Source organism: Notolepis coatsorum, assembly GCF_963971535.1.
Source record: "Notolepis coatsorum genome assembly, chromosome: 8".
Taxonomy (NCBI): Eukaryota; Metazoa; Chordata; class Actinopteri; order Aulopiformes; family Paralepididae; genus Notolepis; species Notolepis coatsorum.
In genome coordinates, this window is record NC_140172.1 from 68,627,916 (window position 1) to 68,646,848 (window position 18,933).

Genomic DNA, 18,933 nt, shown 5'->3' on the forward strand with positions numbered 1-18,933 from the left:
CTGTACATACATCTGATTATCATTATTACTCAGTAGAACTCATTTATATATACTCCAGTTTAATTACTTGTACATTGAAATTGCACTTTACTGCAAACTTATTTTTGTTGTACTGTACTTGTGCTGTATGATGACACATTTTAATCTAATCTAATTAATTGCCAAGTGATGTACTATTTGTCAATTAGAAATACTAGCGGATAAATCTAAATTGAACCTACATGCAAAGAATGATATGCTACATTTCCATGGATCATATATATATTTTTTTTATACTTAGCATCTCCCAACTCATTCCAACAAATGTATACATGGCAGCAGTAATACTGTACACATATGGTATAGGTATTAAAGGCCTAATTACTGATCTGAACGTTAACAAGTGGGTAACCAGCTTGTTGAGTGACTCAGCGGTTCATATGAGGCTAGGGCTGGGCGATAAAACGATAACGATAACTATCGCGATAAATTATTTCCTCGAAATAAACATGAAACGTGGTCTCAAAGTTTCGATATATCGATTTTCCAAGCTTGGATATGAGCACGCACTAACAACCAATCGGTGAAGGAGATGGCCGAGAGCGAAGAAGACCCGGAAGGAGACCCAGAGGTAGGACTCACTCAACAACAAGGCTTGCTAGGCTAATTAGCTTGCACTGCGATGTTTTATATATTTACGTGCCGAGTATGTGTGTGGCGTGAATTCTGAGGCCACGTTTATAGTAGTGTGGGTATACAGCGGACATCGTTTCAATATATTGTGGCGGAAGAGAGTATTTTAGTGTCATATTTAGCACATTGTCATGGAATACACTGCTTAGAAGCAACAGGCTGGCTAGGATAACTAGCTTGCACGGCGATGTTTTATATATTTACGTGCCGAGTATGTGTGTGGCGTGAATTCTGAGGCCACGTTTATAGTAGTGTGGGTATACAGTGGACGTCGTTGCAATGTATTGTGGCGGAAGAGAGTATTTTAGTGTCATATTTATTACATTGTCATGAGATATTCCGCTTGTCGGCTAACTGCTAACGTGCGCGGACTGATGACGACATCAACTCGACTCGAGACATTCGCAGCAGCATAAGAAGTTAATTAAACTTGACAGACATTATATCGACGATAATTATCGATATCGAATTATATGAAAATAATTTTATAATTTTATCGCGATAACGTTTTTGGTCATATCGCCCAGCCCTATATGAGGCCAACAGGTAAATATGAGTTTTTGGCTGCAGTATTTTGTGGCTGTAGAAAGTTTACATTAATAAGTTTTGTAATCCTTGTAGGGCTGAGCCCAAACGTTCTGAGCTTCGTTCGTTACGTTGGTGTTCGAATTCTAAATCAACATTCAGATTTGTTATTATAATTTTTTTTTTATGTGTCTATTCATTCTGTTTAAACCAATGGGGTTTTTCGTCACAGTTGCAGATAAAGATTAGACTACACTAATATTATAGTATTAAAACTGATGAGTTATATTCAGTTGATAACAAACAAATAAAGACTAATTTAATCAAATTGAGGATTTAGTTGAGGATATTTATTATATATATAAAAAAATAATCTTTGAATTTCTTTTTTTATTATTATTTTTTTTAAATGAAAACAAAAGGTTCGAACGTCCGTTCGAAAAACCCTGACGAAGTTCGAAGCCCAAAAACAGGCTTCAGGGACAGCCCTAAATCCTTGGAGTAAAATAGATCAGTTTTATGATGGGTTAAAACATTTCTAAAAAAGCTTATTTGATAAATGGGGGTGAGGAGATGACAGACTTTTCATTTTAAAGTGAACTGTTCCTTAAAGTTCCCCAGTGGATTAGGGGCCACATCATTAGGACCACGGACCATTATGGCTACTTGTGACTAAGGCCTCATCCACACATACGCGGGTATCTTTGAAACAATCTTTGTTAAAAAAAAAAATAAAATACACTGCATTGTGTAGACTGGTGAAACCAGAGCTTATGGAAAACGCTAACATCATGCAGATATAAAATTTTTTATTTTATGCATCTACTTCTCCCCCTTTTTCTGTATTTTTTCCCCATCCCAATTTTTTGTCGTTATGCCAATTCCCTTCCCTCCCTTGTCGTTGCGCGCATTTGCCCCCCCACTTGCCGGTCTAGGGAGAGTTGAAGACTATCACATGTCTCCTCCGATACATGCAGAGTCAGCCAGCCGCTTCTTTTTCACCCGACAGCGAGGACTCTCATTGGGTGAGTGTAACGCGTGGGAGGATCACACTACCTCACCCAGATCCCTTCCTCGCTGAGCCGGTGCCCCGACCGACCTGTAGGAGTCGCTGTTTACAACGACCAGGACCCACCCCACCGGTTTCCCACCCGCTGACACTGCCAATTGTGTCAGTATGGACGACCGACCAAGCCGGAGGTACAGCGGCAGCTGGATTCGATCCCACTGTCTCTGCGGTGGTAGGCATACGCCTAGTCCACTGCGCTACCCAGCCTCCCCTTCATGCGGATATTCTTGAAAACAGAGTACCTTCTCTGCAATTAGGACCATGGAGAGCTCCCCGTCGTCTCCCCTCCAGATCATTTAAAAAATACCCATAGTGTACAGTGTGGACTAGGCCTACATTTATTTTACAGGACAAGCATAATTTAATAGTTAAAAGTTAATACAGCATTTGGTAGCTGAACCATGTGGTGCAATACAATTTCACAAAAACTTGGTGAATGGCAAGTAATTACTGACCCACTGCTTTGTCCAATTTTAACCAGGGTTTCTGTTAGAAAAAATTGTTGCCGGTCTCCGTGACCTGCAAGATTTCAATCTACCGGACAAATGAGATTAATTCCGGTCATAGTTTATTGAGCTTTAAAACAATTGATAGGCAGGCTATATAAAGAATGTCATCCTCAAGGCATGTAGATTTATAATATTATTACTAAAAACTAGGCTACTTTTGCGTATACAGTCATTAATATATTCCAAATAAAATAAGTCCCTCGATACTCCGTGCTGCTGCTGACTTGAAATAAAATAGACCGCGTATGTGGGCAGTCGGTCCGACACTAAACAGCAATCTGTTATAATCACATTTTTATGAGCTAACGAATTCAGTTATATTGGACATTTGTATTAATTATATCAAGCGAAGAACTGAGAAAGCAGAGAGACGGCAACATTATCGTGGTTTGCGTGACGACTCTCTCCACCTCGCAACGACTTATTTGCAAAGAGTATGGCGCTGCAGAGCAGCTCATTTAGCTGTTATTGGCTCTTTTCTGGGAACCGCACAGCAGCGCCCCCCACCCAACATTAGCTGAAAATGGCTGAATTGGAGTACTGCTGGAATACTGCATTGTGCTGTTGTTGCTCTGGCTCTGCAGCTTCACAAAAGTTCGCACACCCAGCAGTAAGCTCTCGCTGACAACGTCGTTGTCATTATTAGAAGCAACGAGGAAACAAATGTAATGATCGTTTCGTTCATCGCATAGGCTAGGGCTGGGCGATATAACGATAACGATAAATATCGCGATATATTTTAATAATCGATATCGAATATCGAAATTAAAAAAAAATCGAAAAATCGTTTTTTTTTAATTTTTCTTTTTTTACCTGCAACAGGGCAGTTTTAAAACCAGAGACCGTGGACAGACTTGTCTTTCTTGCCTGCAACTTAAAGTAATGGCTTTGCTTGTCCAAATGACAATACTGACCAAATTCAGATTTATTTTTCTCTTGACCATTTTGTTTGCCTTCTAATTTAAAATACATTTTGAAACCGTCTGTACACAGTAGGCTATGTGTGCTAGCAGAACTAGACTCCAGTCACGAGTCACAGTGCACATGTGCGGTGGTTTGTCCACCAAAAAAGCGCCAAAAGATCGAAAATAAACTAGCAGAGCCAGAACTGTTCAACTCCTCTGGAGCCACAGCCAGCAGAGAAGCCGGTTTACTTTAGCTTTTAAACCAGCTGCAGCCTGAGAACTGGAGTGTGAGGGGATGTAACACTAAAGATGGCGGCAATGACAAAGAATTGCTGCAAAATAAACATACATCTGTTGTTAAAAAAAAAAAAAAAAAAAAAAAAAAAACGTTTTTTTTTTTTTTTATATACTTATAACAATTCGATAATTATCGATATCGAGAAATAAAATAAAATTATCATGTCGTTATCGCGATATGATTTTTTTCCATATCGCCCAGCCCTAGCATAGGCTATTTAATTTTAGCCTATTTTAATACAATTCAAATAATCAAATTGTGCTTAGACTCAGGGAATTATTTTCACCGGACATTAAGGCCTAACAAAAATAATGGTTGGTTTCAGGTTGCCGACCGACCCTGCCGATTTAGGTGCGACCCAATATATTTTATGAGTTTTAAAAAAAAATTATATATTATAAAAAAAAAAAAAAAAAAAAAAAAATCAGATTTTTTTTTTTTTTTTTTTTTTTTTTAAGAATAAAGTTTCATAGAAATCTTAGTCAAACATTTAGTATTATGGATATTAAACATGCTGGCAGAGTACATGCATCCATGTTGTTGTGAACATTTTAATTAAATAAAGAAATTCCCTATCCATAGTCGCCGTGGGAAAGAATAAAATAAAAAAAAAAAATAAAATAAATTCCCTACCTACCCATGGCCAAACTGACAACCAACCTGAAACCAACTATTATTTTTGTTAGGCCTAAGACCGGAGAGATTACATATGTCGGACTTCAACAGATTTTGCCGTCAAATACCGGTAATTACCGGCTAACGGAAACGCTGATTTTAACTAAACAATTTTAACTAAACCATTTGCAAAAAATACTAAAAATATGAATAGCTATATTTCAAGACCCCATTTGCTTTCTGGTTTGCTCGGAACCAGACCAGAACTCTGACCACGGGACTCTAAGTAAGCGAATAGCTATTTCATACTAACTTAACACTTTGGTCGCCAGGCTTATATTCTTAATATACCATCCTCCGCCAGCTCTATTTGTCTATGGGGATGTTTACCTTATTTGCTTCTTTCTAAATTGTATTGCTAAATTGACATTACTATGGCCCATTCAACGTCAAGTATCTATTGTTCAGGGTGTAGCAACGTTATACTTTTTCATTCACATATTCATACTAAAATACGGTCTAAAGTATAAGTATGTTTTATCGTTTTCTGCAGCTTTCTCCAGAACTTGATTTATAGCCCCAAATGCATTATATTGATGATCAAATACAGTTTGATAGGAATCTGCGCGAGATAAAAAATTTCAAATGGATGTGCTTCTAGAAGTTACTACTGATCATCTGATGTTGACCGGATGGGGGGGGGGGGGTCGTTTATAATTCCGTGGCCAACGTTAGATGATTCATCTAGTGTGGGTGATATGATCATTAGAGCAGTTAGTATCGAACACGTTAAAAAATAACGCTGAATCTTACCGTAGCTTCCTCATAGCGTTGGGTGATGAGCGTGGAACAGAAATATTCCTATTATGGGATGTAGAAATATGTGATCCATTTCCAGGTTGTATAATAGTATATACGTCCAAATCATGTTGTTTATAGAGTTATTGGTAACGGATTGCTATCCGTTGTGTCTAGCTCGAGTCCTGGGACTATTACAGAGTGATAGGACCGAATTGGAATGAGCACCAGCTTCCATTTCCTGTTTCCGCTCTGGGCGATCCGCCAATCCGCCACCAGATGGCGCTCTTGAACCGTTGGAGTTGAGAGGGGATCAACAGTAGATCTCAAGTCTCCGGGGGAGAAATATGATTTCGATCACAGATTTTTGAAATATTGATATCAAAGACGTGGTACGGCGTCTTTGGCAGAATGGGCATGGCGGGGAATGACGTGGTACGGCGTTTTTGGCAACCATAGTGTTAATGTCCAAAAATCCTAACTATCCTTTCAGGTTGGTAGGCCAAACTACATGACTGCCAGACAAATATAAAATAGATGCATGGTGTTGTTGTGTTACCCAAGACCGCTCAAGTTTGTTTAACTAGAATGGATAAGGCTATGGCCAGAAGTGTGGCCAAATCTGGTTCATCTTGTGGTTATCAATTGCAAACCCCTATATCTTCAGTGAGGTTAAATGTGCTATATAGATAACATTTGTATATAGAGTAATCTTTACATGCTGGTGCTCTAGTGCGACATCTAGTGGCTGAATGTTATCTATAGCACCTTCAAGGTTAAGGTAAAGTTAATAAATAACTTACATTCTTTCATCACAGTGGCGGTATTTGCGGTAGCTGTAGCCCTTCTAGTCACAACAATGTTTGCCTTGTGACAGGAAGGAGGCCACCACAGTGGCATTGTTCTCAAATTTTACAATCAAAATTAAACAAAGGATGTGTCGTCACATTTTAATGTCTTTTCATGTTGTCAATATGAGCTTGATAAAACAATATGGCCACTATTTTAACCCTTTTCTCGCCAAGAACGTGTTACCACGTCATTGCTCGCCATGCGTAATCTGCCAATGACGCCCGTAAGGCGTCTTTGAGATCAATATTTCAAAAATCTGTGATGGCAATCATATTTTACCCACGGAGACTTGAGATCTCCTGTTGATCTCCTCTCAACTCTCCAACGGTTCAATAGCGCCATCTGGTGGCCGATCGGCGGATCGCCCAAACAGGAAATGAGCGGCAGGAAGTGGTGCTCATCCATATTCGGTCTGGCCACTCGCTATCGCTCGCGGGACTCGAGCTCGACACACTGGATAGTGATCCGTTGCCAATAACTCGATAAACATGATTTGGACGTATATATTATTATTAAGGCTGTCAAATATATCGCGTTAATATCGCGTTAACTCCCGATTCTATTAATGCCACTAATTTTTTTAACTCAAGATTAACTAAAAAAAAAAAAAAAAAAAAAAAAAATTTTTTTTTTATTACTAGACTTCACTCAGGTGTATTATTGATGCTCTCATTGATACTATGTTTGTTTCTGAAGTGTGTGTGTGTGTGTGTGTGTGTGTGTGTGTGTGTGTGTGTGTGTGTGTGTGTGTGTGTGTGTGTGTGTGTGTGTGTGTGTGAGATATAGAGAGAGAGGGGGGTGAGAGAGATGAGGAAGGGGCAAAAGAGAAAAAGAGCTGGGAGAGTGTGTGTGTGAGGGAGAGAGGGGGGTGTGTGATTAATCAGCCCTTGTGTGTGTGAATGTAACAAGTTCCTAACGTTTTCTTTCCCCTATTATTTCATGCACACTTTATTCATTGTTTTAAATTATTATTTTCTTTTAAGTTATTTTGTGCATCACTCTGTTTTGAATTTGATGCAAATTTGCAATGCATGAGGGTCATCCTTTTGTGTTAAATGGCTGCACAAAGCAAGCATTTGTTGACTTGCATGTTGATAAGAGTATTAAAACTTGGAACTTGAAAAAGATCTGTTTAAGGTAAAAAAATTTTTTTTTAAAATGCGATTAATTTGCGATTAATCGCGAGTTAACTATGGACAATCATGCGATTAATCGAGTTAAATATTTTAATCGTTTGACAGCACTAATTATTATACAACCTGGAAATGGATCGCATACATCAACATCCCATAATCGCGAACTTTCTGCTCCAATACTATTATTATATTATTATTATTGGTCTACAAGTTGTTTAGCGAGAGGATGGTGGTAATGTGCTTCAATAGAACAATGGATCAATGCCATGTCAAAACTCGCTCCGCTGATCTGGAGGGCTCGCAGACAGTCCACACACAAGCGCGCGCGCACACACACGGCTTGCAGCCACACACACATTTCCACTGTCCAATAGACAAGCGCCCTTTTCGACCGCGTGACATTGTTCAGAAGGTCTCGGTCCGCCTCACAGATTTCTCTATGTGAACGCAGGCGAACCAAATGAAGAATGCAACAATGTTGCAACTTCACCCCCAGAACCGCACCGAGTCCACCAAAACTATATGTGAAAGCGACCTATGTGTATGTAGCACACACAAGTAGAGCTGCCGCGATTACCGCATTACCGCGGTATCGCTGTTACATCACTCCCACCGCAAGAGTAGGCTGAATACCGCGTCACCGCTGTTTTTTTTTTATAATAATAAAGTACCCTTCTCTCGTTGGGCTTGCGGCTCTGCAGATATACCCTACTCCTCTATCGAGGTTCCAAGCGACCCTATTGGGTACCAGAAATGTCATGTGAAACATTGCAGACCACTGATTTGTCAGAAGAGAGACGCGTCACACGTTGGATCGTCTTGCAGTGCTTTTACTTCCTGAATCTCAGCCATTGATCAGAGCTCACAGTCACAACACGGCTAATATACGTTAGCTCCCACCGGAGACCGGAGTGGATTACCGACGTACCGTCGCTCCTCAGGGAACGAGGCATAATGATTTTACTGCAACGAAATGTTATAATAAAAGCCCTTCGTTCTATACACTTGTCTGATTGAAAACTTTATTAACAGACCGCAGAATGGGTACAACTTTGCACGCTCTGAGCAAAGAAAGGAACTGAGATATGAGTAACGCTTGCCTTGCTATGGTCCGGTAAATACGAACGTGTAACTATATAACGTAATGCCACAAAACGAATGCCTTTGTAATCATAAGTAGTAACGTTATAATAAGAATAAGAAGAAGAAAGGGTCGGGGGGTAACCGGCGGGCGCGCCGCTACCACCCCTGCCCGCGACACAGAGGGGATACTTCGAATCCGTGTTTCACTTTTAACGAATGCGTGCTTGCCGAATCCCAAACAATATTCATGCTGCAAAGTCATCCTCTAAAGATAGACATTTAGACTAGAGGCAGGCTATATGCTATAAAGAGTAGACTACAAAAAAAATGCATTCAAACTTTTTTTTTGTGTGTGTGTGTGCGGTAATAACCGCAGCGGTAGGAAATATTTCGCAAATTTGTGCGGTAAGGAAAACATCAATACCGCGGCAGCTCTACACACAAGCTACACTATGTGTATGAAGTACACAGGACGAGCTACATTATGCTTGCTAATTATGTTATTATAGTCAGCAGTATTAACGTAAAATTGTTCGAAGGAGTAGTCTACCAACAAAGTTACATTAGAGAACAAATGTATTCCCAAAATGAATCACCATTCAATGTGATCAAAGACTCCGTGACTGATAAGTACTTATTACTTTCCACAACTGTGTTTTCATGAATTTCTTTATGACTGCAAGTTAGGGTGGTCACGATTCGTCGACCATGAAATTTAGTCGATTTGTGTATTCATGATTGACGCATTGTATTGTTGTTACTTGTATGTCTATTGCAGTGGAAATGGCAGACGTTCAAAGTCATAACATTCTCAACGTGTAATCTAACTAGTGTGCAATGAATCACATTCAAAATATAAATAACTTCTCTTAAACCCCTATTCGTGATTCTGCCTAGAGTCAGGACTCGACAGTGCGCGTTTCGCTTGCATTTGATAACTTCCATGTTTCACGTCAACTCCAGCTTGAAGGGAGGGGCTGAGCCAGATACCCCCACCTTACATTTTAGAAGTTATGACAGCTCTTCAGCCCTGCGTTCTACAGCCTGTGATAACTCCTCTTGCGAGTCACGCTGTTATGTAAACTCTGTGAGCAACGGGTCCAATAAATGCATCTAACATGCTTTACATCCGCGCCATTCCTGTATGCCCACGTCACGGTAAAAACCTTAAACCAATGTTAGCTGCTAGCGCCAACTAAGCTAAGCAGGAGAAATCGGTGTCATAGAGTTCCAATAGTGAGGAAGGGGGGGCTGAGGCTGAGCCCATCTCTCTCTCTGTACGTTCAATGATGATGATCAATGAATGAAGTAGCTAAAAGTTACACTAACTGGATAGTTGATAAATACTTCACTTGATTAGCAATTAGACCTGCGGATACTAGTAAAACATTTTGAAATATGAATTGCAAATAGAATCAATTGTTGATTTTTCTGGTAAATTAATCGTTTAGATGAATCGACTAATCGATCAAATAAATCAACAGATTAATCTATAACAAAATAATTGTTAGTGACAGCCCTACCGCAAGTATATTTACATTATATGGCCGTTAAATCTTACATCGTCAGTAAATTAGAATAGTTATTATCGGTCATGTTGGCCGGCCAAAATAATTGCTAGTGAAAAACCCTGCCACCAGCATCATGATGATAATAATCAACATTGATCAATATGAAGCACATATTGTGAGGACATTTTGACAATATTACCCAGTCCTAAATACTATGTGGATATGAATGCCAACTAGTGATGCACCGATGTGAAAATTGTGGCCGATACCGATAACCGATATTAATATTGCTGTTCTGGCCGATACCGATATTTACCGATGTCGATATCTCTGTATAGAAAACACTTTTTTATGATAATCAAATAAAGAGCTATTTTCCAAAACGCATAATTTTTTTTACTTTTGTAACTTATTTTCAGAAATTACTGATATTTTGAAACTATTTAAGGCCAAAACATGTAAAAATAAGAAAAAAAATATATAAAAAAAAAAAAAAAAAATGTTTTTTTTTTTTTTTTTTTTTTAATATCGGCCCTATCTTGATATCGGACCGATACCGATGTGTAAAAAAACGGCCATATCGGCCGATATTATATCGGCGGCCGATATATCGTGCATCACTAATGCCAACATAAGATTTTACTTAATTTATCATATGCTGTGGCCATTGAATTATGCCTCGTCTCCTCCCCCCCCCACCCAACCCCCTCCAATGTAGTTTCTTCCCCTTCAGATGTATATTTTTTTATGATCTCTTTTTCTTACACAGTACCTTATATTTGTATGACTTGTATGTCATAAATGTCTTGATGAATTGAAAATGGAGGACCCTTATGTAAACAAGACGAAAGTCTTCTTCTGGTCTTCATCCTTAGCAGTTGTTAGTATTGAGCTGTACTGTACCCATTCGGCAACCTGACTGTTAAAGTTTTCAATCAAACAATCAATCCATTAGCTATGATCAGCCTGGCTGGGGCTAGCCATGGTCGGGTTTGTGTCTCCATTACGTTTCATGTAAACTCTCTGGTTGCTAGGTCTGGCCAGGTTGTGAGGTGGCTGTCTCAGCCAGGGTCCAGCCAGGTTCTAAAGACAATGGAGACGCTCACTGTGTGCCAGACAGGCCGCGTGTATCCTTTCCGCAACGGAATTCGGTTTCCGGGTTCCTCTGATTGGCCGCGACCCCCACGTGACCCGCCCCCCTATCCACCGCTCTGCTCTGCCGCTGCTGCGAGCGGCCGCGGACTCGCTCGCTTCCTCAATTTATACGCATGGAAGTATTGACTGAATGAATGAATGAATGAAAACTTTATTTAACAGATTGCAGAATGGGTACAATACAGTACGGCTCAATACACACAATTGTTAAGGGGATGCAGACCTGAGAAAGACGTTTGTCTTGTTTACATCAGGGTCCCCCATTTTCAATTCATATAGAACGACTACGCCGTAACAAATCATTAAAAAAATATACCGTTAACTGGAATATGTTGTGCCTTTACACATATGTTGGATTATGTAATTGGTTTGTCATGACAAACAAATTAAAAAAATCACGATTTACCCGCTGGCTACAACAACACACAGTGACTGCATGTAGTCACTGTGTGTTGATGTTGTAGCCACCTCCTCAGAGGCAGGAATACTAAGCTCCCCCTTAAGCTCCAGGAGAGAGGGGAGAGGCTGAAAACCTGCAGTTCTTGCCCGACTGATGGGAGCCGAATCCCCGGATCCGATTTGTCTGATGAATACCCCCAAAACATGGAGGTCCCGAATGCATGGAAGTATTGATTGCGCTGTAACAAATCATTAAAAAAAGATACCGTTAACTGGAATATGTTGTGCCTTTACACATATGTTGGATTATGTAATTGGTTTGTCATGACAAACAAATAAAATATCGCATCGCCGACTGTCTCTGGCTTGCTCCAGCGGACACCAGAGCTCAGCCCGCGGCGGGAATGTGCTGCCGCGAGCGGCATCGCTGAGCTCTGGCTCTGACTACATGCAGTCACCGAGTGTTGTTGTAGCCAGCGGGTCGCGATTTTTTAATTTGTTTGTCATGACAAACCAATTACATAATCCAACACATGTGTAAAGGCACAACATATTCCAGTTAACGGTATATTTTTTTAATGATTTGTTACGGCGTAGTCGTTCTATATGAATTGAAAATGGGGGACCCTGATGTAAACAAGACAAACGTCTTTCTCAGGTCTGCATCCCCTTAACAATTGTGTGTATTGAGCCGTACTGTATTGTACCCATTCTGCAATCTGTTAAATAAAGTTCTCATTCATTCAATACTTCCATGCGTATAAATTGAGGAAGCGAGCGAGTCCGCTCGCTGCCGGTGGATAGGGGGGCGGGTCACGTGGGGGTCGCGGCCAATCAGAGGAACCCGGAAACCGAATTCCGTTGCGGAAAGGATACACGAAGACAGGCTAACCCCTGGGTAGTGGAGAGACGAGGCAATAGAATAATTGTGTATCTATGGCTGTGACAGATTGTCTAAGTAAGCGACAATCACTTGAATATGAACAAATGTTTGGTCAATTGTTCTGCAGTTCCTCTTCCAAAATGTTGGGCTAAGGAACAGAGGCCTTTTGTTCCGATACCAGTATCGGTAGTGATGCACCGATGTGAAAATTGTGGCCGATACCGATAACCGATATTAATATTGCTGTTCTGGCCGATACCGATATTTACCGATGTCGATATCTCTTTATAGAAAACACTTTATGATAATCAAATAAAGAGCTATTTTCCAAAACGCATTTTTTTTTTAAAACTTTTGTAACTTATTTTCAGAAATGACAAGATATTTTGAAACTATTTAAGGCCAAAACATGTACATTTTACCGATGTGTAAAAAAAACTGCCATATCGGCCGATATTATATCGGTGGCCGATATATATCGTGCATCACTAAGTATCGGAAATGCCGCCGATACTGCCTAAAATGCTGGTATCGGCGAGTACACGTAAATTCTAGCCTCCGATCCCATGACGTCATTTATCTCCTGCGGAGAGTGAGGATTATAAAATGAACGTGTTTTAAAGTGTGATGCTGTTTGTCATTTTAACAGCAGATACTTTCTTAAATTCCATTGTCCCCGACAGAGCGTGTGACGGCCGGACGGGATGTGTTTTGCTTGCTGGCGTTATTATAGCATTAGCTGAAAAGCTAGCTAGTTGGAACATCCGCTTTAACGTTAGATCAAATCAGATGATCGCCTGTCCTTTCTCCAGGACCTGACACTGTCCGTCTATCAACAATAATGCACCCACGGTGAATCGTATTTAAGTAAAGTAGCTACTGACTAGCGTTAGCTGACTAACGTTATCAAATGTCAATGCGGGGAAGACGAGCTAGGTCAGCTAGCTTAGCTTGATAACGGTACCGTGGCTAAAGTTGGTGCTATTCATAATCCAGCCATAATGGCTGCAGACCTACAAGCAAAGTACAGCAAGTTCCAAGTGACAAAGGATAAGAGTATGAGGCGGAGTCTCAAAAGAGAATGTTGAATATTTATTTTGCATCGAGAATCACAACATGAACGTTAATACTAGCCAGAGCCTCTGATACTAGCTTACAGACTGGGTAGCGAGTGCAACACCGTCTAACGTCCGTGCGGATCATTGGAGTAGGGTATATCTGCAGTGCCGCAGCCCCATACTAATTGATTAATGATACTAATCTATACAATCACCTGTTGTTGAATAAATACCATTACTTTCTAGTTATTACTAAAAAAAACAGTATGTATAAAACAGTATCTGAAAAAAAAAAAAAAAAGTATAATTTATATAATATAGTTTGTATGCTGGTATCGGATCAGTATCGGCCGATACGGAATCGGATCGGGAAGGAAAAAATGGTATCGGAACATCTCTACTTTTATCGAATGTATACAATTTGTCCTCCATGTTGGAAGAAACAATTGCAATGTGCACAACAATCTGTGTTGATATATAGCAAAAAGAAGTGTACTAATTTCTTGTCTATTACAGGATCTTGTAAACAAGTCGTGGAACAGTAGTATCATGCTTTTCCAGTGTTCCAGGGAAGCAGCCGTTTCCGCAAACGCACCGTTATGTTCGGTCCCATTTTTTTAAACAAACCAATGGACAGTGATACCTTCAGTATTTTTTTTTGTTGTGTATGGATCAATGTAACCGCACCCTAAATTTGTCGATTCCTAAACAAACAGCATTCATTTTACTGTCCCTTATGTTGCATTAAGAAAGGTACTAGGACTATTTGGAAAATGTCTCTTATAATAATTTTTGATTTATATAGCGCCTTTCATGAGACCCAAGATTATCTCTGCAGATTTATTTTGGCTGGATGACTTCAGTCTTGAACTGTGTTTTTAGGGGGGGGAATTTTAATTTGTAAAGCTTGGGAGATGGACACAAATCACTTTATTTATGATCTAGAATTTGCGTAATCATTTATGTTTCTTTATGTCCGACCTACACCAACGTTATTATTAGTGTCTTGTGCATGTAGGCTGGGCACCTTGGTGCACGACACTGGGGAAAAAAGCAATCAATCAACATAATCAGAAAATGCGTTATTTGGGTTGTTATTCTGTCAAAGGAATACTAGATTGATCTGCAGCCAAACCATTACAAGATTTTAGCAAATTTCTATAACATTCCCAGGCCAGTAAAACACCATTTTCAAATGTCATGACTATTCCAGGTTTTCCATGACTGTATGAACCTTGTACATTGTCCCCAGAGAGAAATTAAAGGTTGTTTCTGTTACTAGCCTTGTGACACACATTTTAATGAGTTAACAACCTAACCTACATTGTCTCCGTCTCTGGAGTCAACTATCTACATTGCCCTCCCCACCCCCAAAACACACACGCATGTGATCCTTGAGTGGGTTCCTGGATGCCCAGCAAAATTCACTTCATTCACAATTAGCCTACTTCATTCACTGAATGTTTGCGCAATGACACAATACTGGTAATTTTACTCACAGGTTCAACTCTCCCATTGGTCCCCATCGAGTCCAAAACAAAGATATTCTCATAATAGGGCCCTGCATAGAATATTAAGGGATAATATGGCTTTCCTAGAGTATCATGGTAATTTCCCCTCTGTACATCCAAGATGGCCACCACAGAATTTTAACGATGTTGTCATGGAAATGAGCATTGTTTCATGCGAGGATAGCGACCCAAAAGATTGGAATGTTTGCCACAGCTGCCACTGGAATGTTCATCCAAATTATGCCTCTACCATGGTAACATCAACTTTCTGACTCATGCACCAAACCAAGACTGATTTGCCATGACAGCATTTCCAAGTGTTCTAGCAGCCATTTTAAGTTTTACCAGTCAAAAATACCATTCAATAATATTGATTTGAATTAGAATGGCCATTCAATCCATTTAAATGCTATCGGGCCCTGGGATAAAAAAGGGGGGTCTGTGTTATGTGGGTTCCTTATACATGAAATACTCTGGGGACCCCCTGTAATAGTGTGACACTTGGGAATTAAAGTTACTATGTCAACCTAACTCAAGGCCTTCCTTCAGACAGGCGTGCTGGAGTACACCATGTCATGTGATACAGCAGCACACACACAAGCTCTTGGTAATGGGTACTACCTTGCTAGCTGCAACTTAAAATACACTTTAGGCCTACTGACAGTGGAAATACATTTTCCTGGCTCAATATTGGCAGCCATGATATACAATAATAATGTAACTGCTAACTAACGTTGCACCAGTCTGATGGATGGCCGGCAAAGCTCTGTTCAGCGACGCTAAAATCCAGAAGATCTGTTCTAATTCGCAGCCATAATGGAGCTGTTTGCGTGGCTCGCCTCTCCCTGTAACATGCAACAGGCCCACCGAGGAACAAGACGGCTAGCATGAGCTAACGCTAACTATCTAACTTAGCTGGCTAACTAAATCAGCTAGTTGCCAAACGTATATCGCACGGTATCGGTTCGCAAAATCTACCTATATAACGGGGAATAATAACTAAGTGAGCTATGCGCATTTTAATAGTCAAAGAAACGTTATCGAGGTGGTTAAAATATGTGCTCTCTGTCCACAGCTTAGCATCGGCTTCACAACATGGCCGACAGGAAATGGAAGCTCAGAACATTCCAGTGGAGCCGGCTTGTTTTCCTAAAGCTCAACACTCTACAATAAGTCCAATGGTTTTTTCGCTACGCTTTTAAGAATAAAACTATCCATAATGTTATTTCGCAGAGGATCCCGTTCCATTAAGCAACAGAAACGACGGTTGGTGAAAGCGGCACACAAGGTCAATCCCCGACATGTCAAACAGCGACAACTGTCACGCAACGTCCCCCAACTAACTTAATGTTCGCTTTTTGTTTCGACTCGGGTTATTAATACCCGTCAATCCGGCCGACTACTCGCCCGTAAGGTTTTCGACATTGTTCTAACGTTATATATGGTCACAACTAACCGTTAGTGACCGAGAGGATTATTATTTAACCAACAGTGGAGTTAACGTTAGTTAGCTAACACGCTAGTCGTCGGCTCGTTGACATTAGCTCTGGCTAGAAGAGCCAACGTTAGCTAGAACGTTAGCTAACTTTTACGGATGGCCCAACCTGTTTTCTTCGTCTGCGTTTCCTGATGCTGGTGCTGGAAGTGGGTCTGATCATTTTTTAGACAAGTTGTATGTTGAATAGGATTTCTGTCGTCACCGCGGTGGTAATATCGTCTCTCTTGTGCCCGATCTTTGGGCTGTTCCTCCATTGAAGTGTATACCGTGTTGGACTTGTTCTACCAGTAGGCTAGTAGCACACAGAGGAGACTATACAAGAAGGAAGGGTCACCGCGTCGTCCGAATACCAGCGTTCTATGCTCTGCTTGGTGCCAGACGGTTGGTGCCAAGCCTGTATTCAAATTCAAAATACAGGAGCTATCTGAATAAATATATACATCAACCAATATATCAAACGTTAGCTAGTTAACAATGCAACACATTTGCGATGATTCTGACATCCGAGGTAATAACCTGTTTAAATGACGGGTCATCATAAACGATGAGACGGCTGATCCCATCCAACTCAATGTCGGCCGAACTGAAAGTTTCCACACTTGGCTACACGATGACCCTTCCTTCTTTTATAGTCTCCTTGTAGCACACAAGGCAAGTAGCAGAAACAGTCCAATCACTGCGTGTGTCAAACGGAAGCCTCTGTAAACGTCAGCGGTAAACGTCTCAAAATGATACTATTTCGGGTGACCGGTCACCAGCACTGTTCTACAGTTTCAACGTGTCGTATGCAAAGTAGTTGGGGAGTATTCTACGACACCTTTTTTTTTGAATGCAATTACAATGTGTTAGTCATTTTCACACGAAATGACTAGTATTTTGCAGCATTTGCCCTGCCCTAAAGGTGATGCATGAGGCAATAAGGCAAGGGCGGGGTCCTCGCATGGAGCAGAATCGTACCAAGGACTGCTGCCACGTCTCCAATATTAGGGAACATTATGGCTGGGAATCTGGCCCGGGGGGGCGTCCCCCCAGCAAAATGTTGATATTTGAAAATTAATTTGATGTTATTCTAAGCTAATTTTAAATGAATTGTTTAAAGATTAAGTACAATGAAAAAAATTATATCTCATAGCATTTTTTCCAGAAGGTATGCTGATGTAATATTACCCAACATGTTAGAACTGTTGTTGTTGTTGTTGTTGTTGTTGTTGTTGTGAAGATGATGATTAAAGTCACAAAGCCCTTTTATTAAAAGGGCTTTGTGACTTTAATCATCATAGGCTTTTATCACAATCCCCCTGGCCTGGATGTCAACAGAATCAAAACATTTCTGATATCCAGGTTTCCCTGAAGAGATTGCATAATCTACTCGGGTTTCCCTGATTGGCCCATCAGTCCGTCTGTCAGTTGTCAGTAATGAACAGCAATGAAACATCCACAGCAACTTGAAAATTATTTTATCACCTGCTAGTCTCCCATAGCAACAAATCACACTGAGCTCATGGATTTGTTTTGATTGATTGATTGATTGATTGATTGATTGAAAACTTTATTAACAGATTGCAGAATGGGTACAGTACAGTACGGCTCAATACAAACAATTGTTAATGGGATGCAGACCAGAGAAAGACTTTTGTCTTGTTTTCATCAGGGTCCCCCATTTTAGATTTAGATCCCCAGATTTAGAACATAGGGCCACGCCCCCTCAACATACTAGAGTTGGCTGTGCTTGAGAGGGTGACTTAAAACAGTAATAACAAATCTGAAGTAGACAAATTACACTCCTGACATTAACATTCCACAATAAGATTTTCCTGACTGAATTAATCCCATTGTACTGGCTCTTTAACTGAGAATAACTTTTAGCCTAGCTATTGAAAAAATCAGACAGATGACTCAAACAATTTGGGCACACAGGAAAAAGCAATGTATAATGTACACTACAAGAAAACGGTAAATGTGTCGCATCAATGGTTGCCAAATACTTACTGTCAAATTACAGTAAAATCAAATACATTTACAGATTACAATCTTTATTTAATGGTTAATATTCTGATAAAAGGTAATTTACTGTATTTTTATGGCATTTACACTTAAAGTAGAAAAACAAAAGTAATCTGTAAAATAATACAGTGACTTTCCTGTGAAAAAACATTTATTTTTTACAGTGTAGAGTTTGTAGGCTAATGTAATTATTTACAGAGATGTGAAGTATTTCCATTACATGTATTTAATTACTTTTATGATTTTTTTAAAATTTGTATCACAATTGATTTTGGCATCACAAAATCATCGTGATTTGTAACAAGATACTTCTGTGGACAGTATTTTTGTATTTAGAAAATACAAAAGGTGAGAAAAATAAATACAAATCTTTTCAAGCCACTTGGCTGTATACTGTTGTATTGGGCTAATGAGAACCAATACTGGCAACAGTGGCTCAGGAAGTTGTCTGG

The 18,933-nt window shown here is 40.0% G+C and overlaps 1 protein-coding gene across 1 annotated transcript in view; it reads right to left on the reverse strand.

The window, feature by feature from the left end:
• Positions 1–16,756, reverse strand: part of nufip2 (nuclear FMR1 interacting protein 2) — a 38,051-nt gene extending 21,295 nt beyond the window's left edge. Inside the window, exon 1 of the mRNA XM_084320712.1 lies at positions 16,584–16,756. Within this exon, the coding sequence (XP_084176838.1) occupies positions 16,584–16,731 (148 nt within the window). The 5' untranslated portion in view covers positions 16,732–16,756. The remainder of the gene's footprint in view (positions 1–16,583) is intronic.
• Between the last annotated feature and the right edge of the window lie 2,177 nt (positions 16,757–18,933).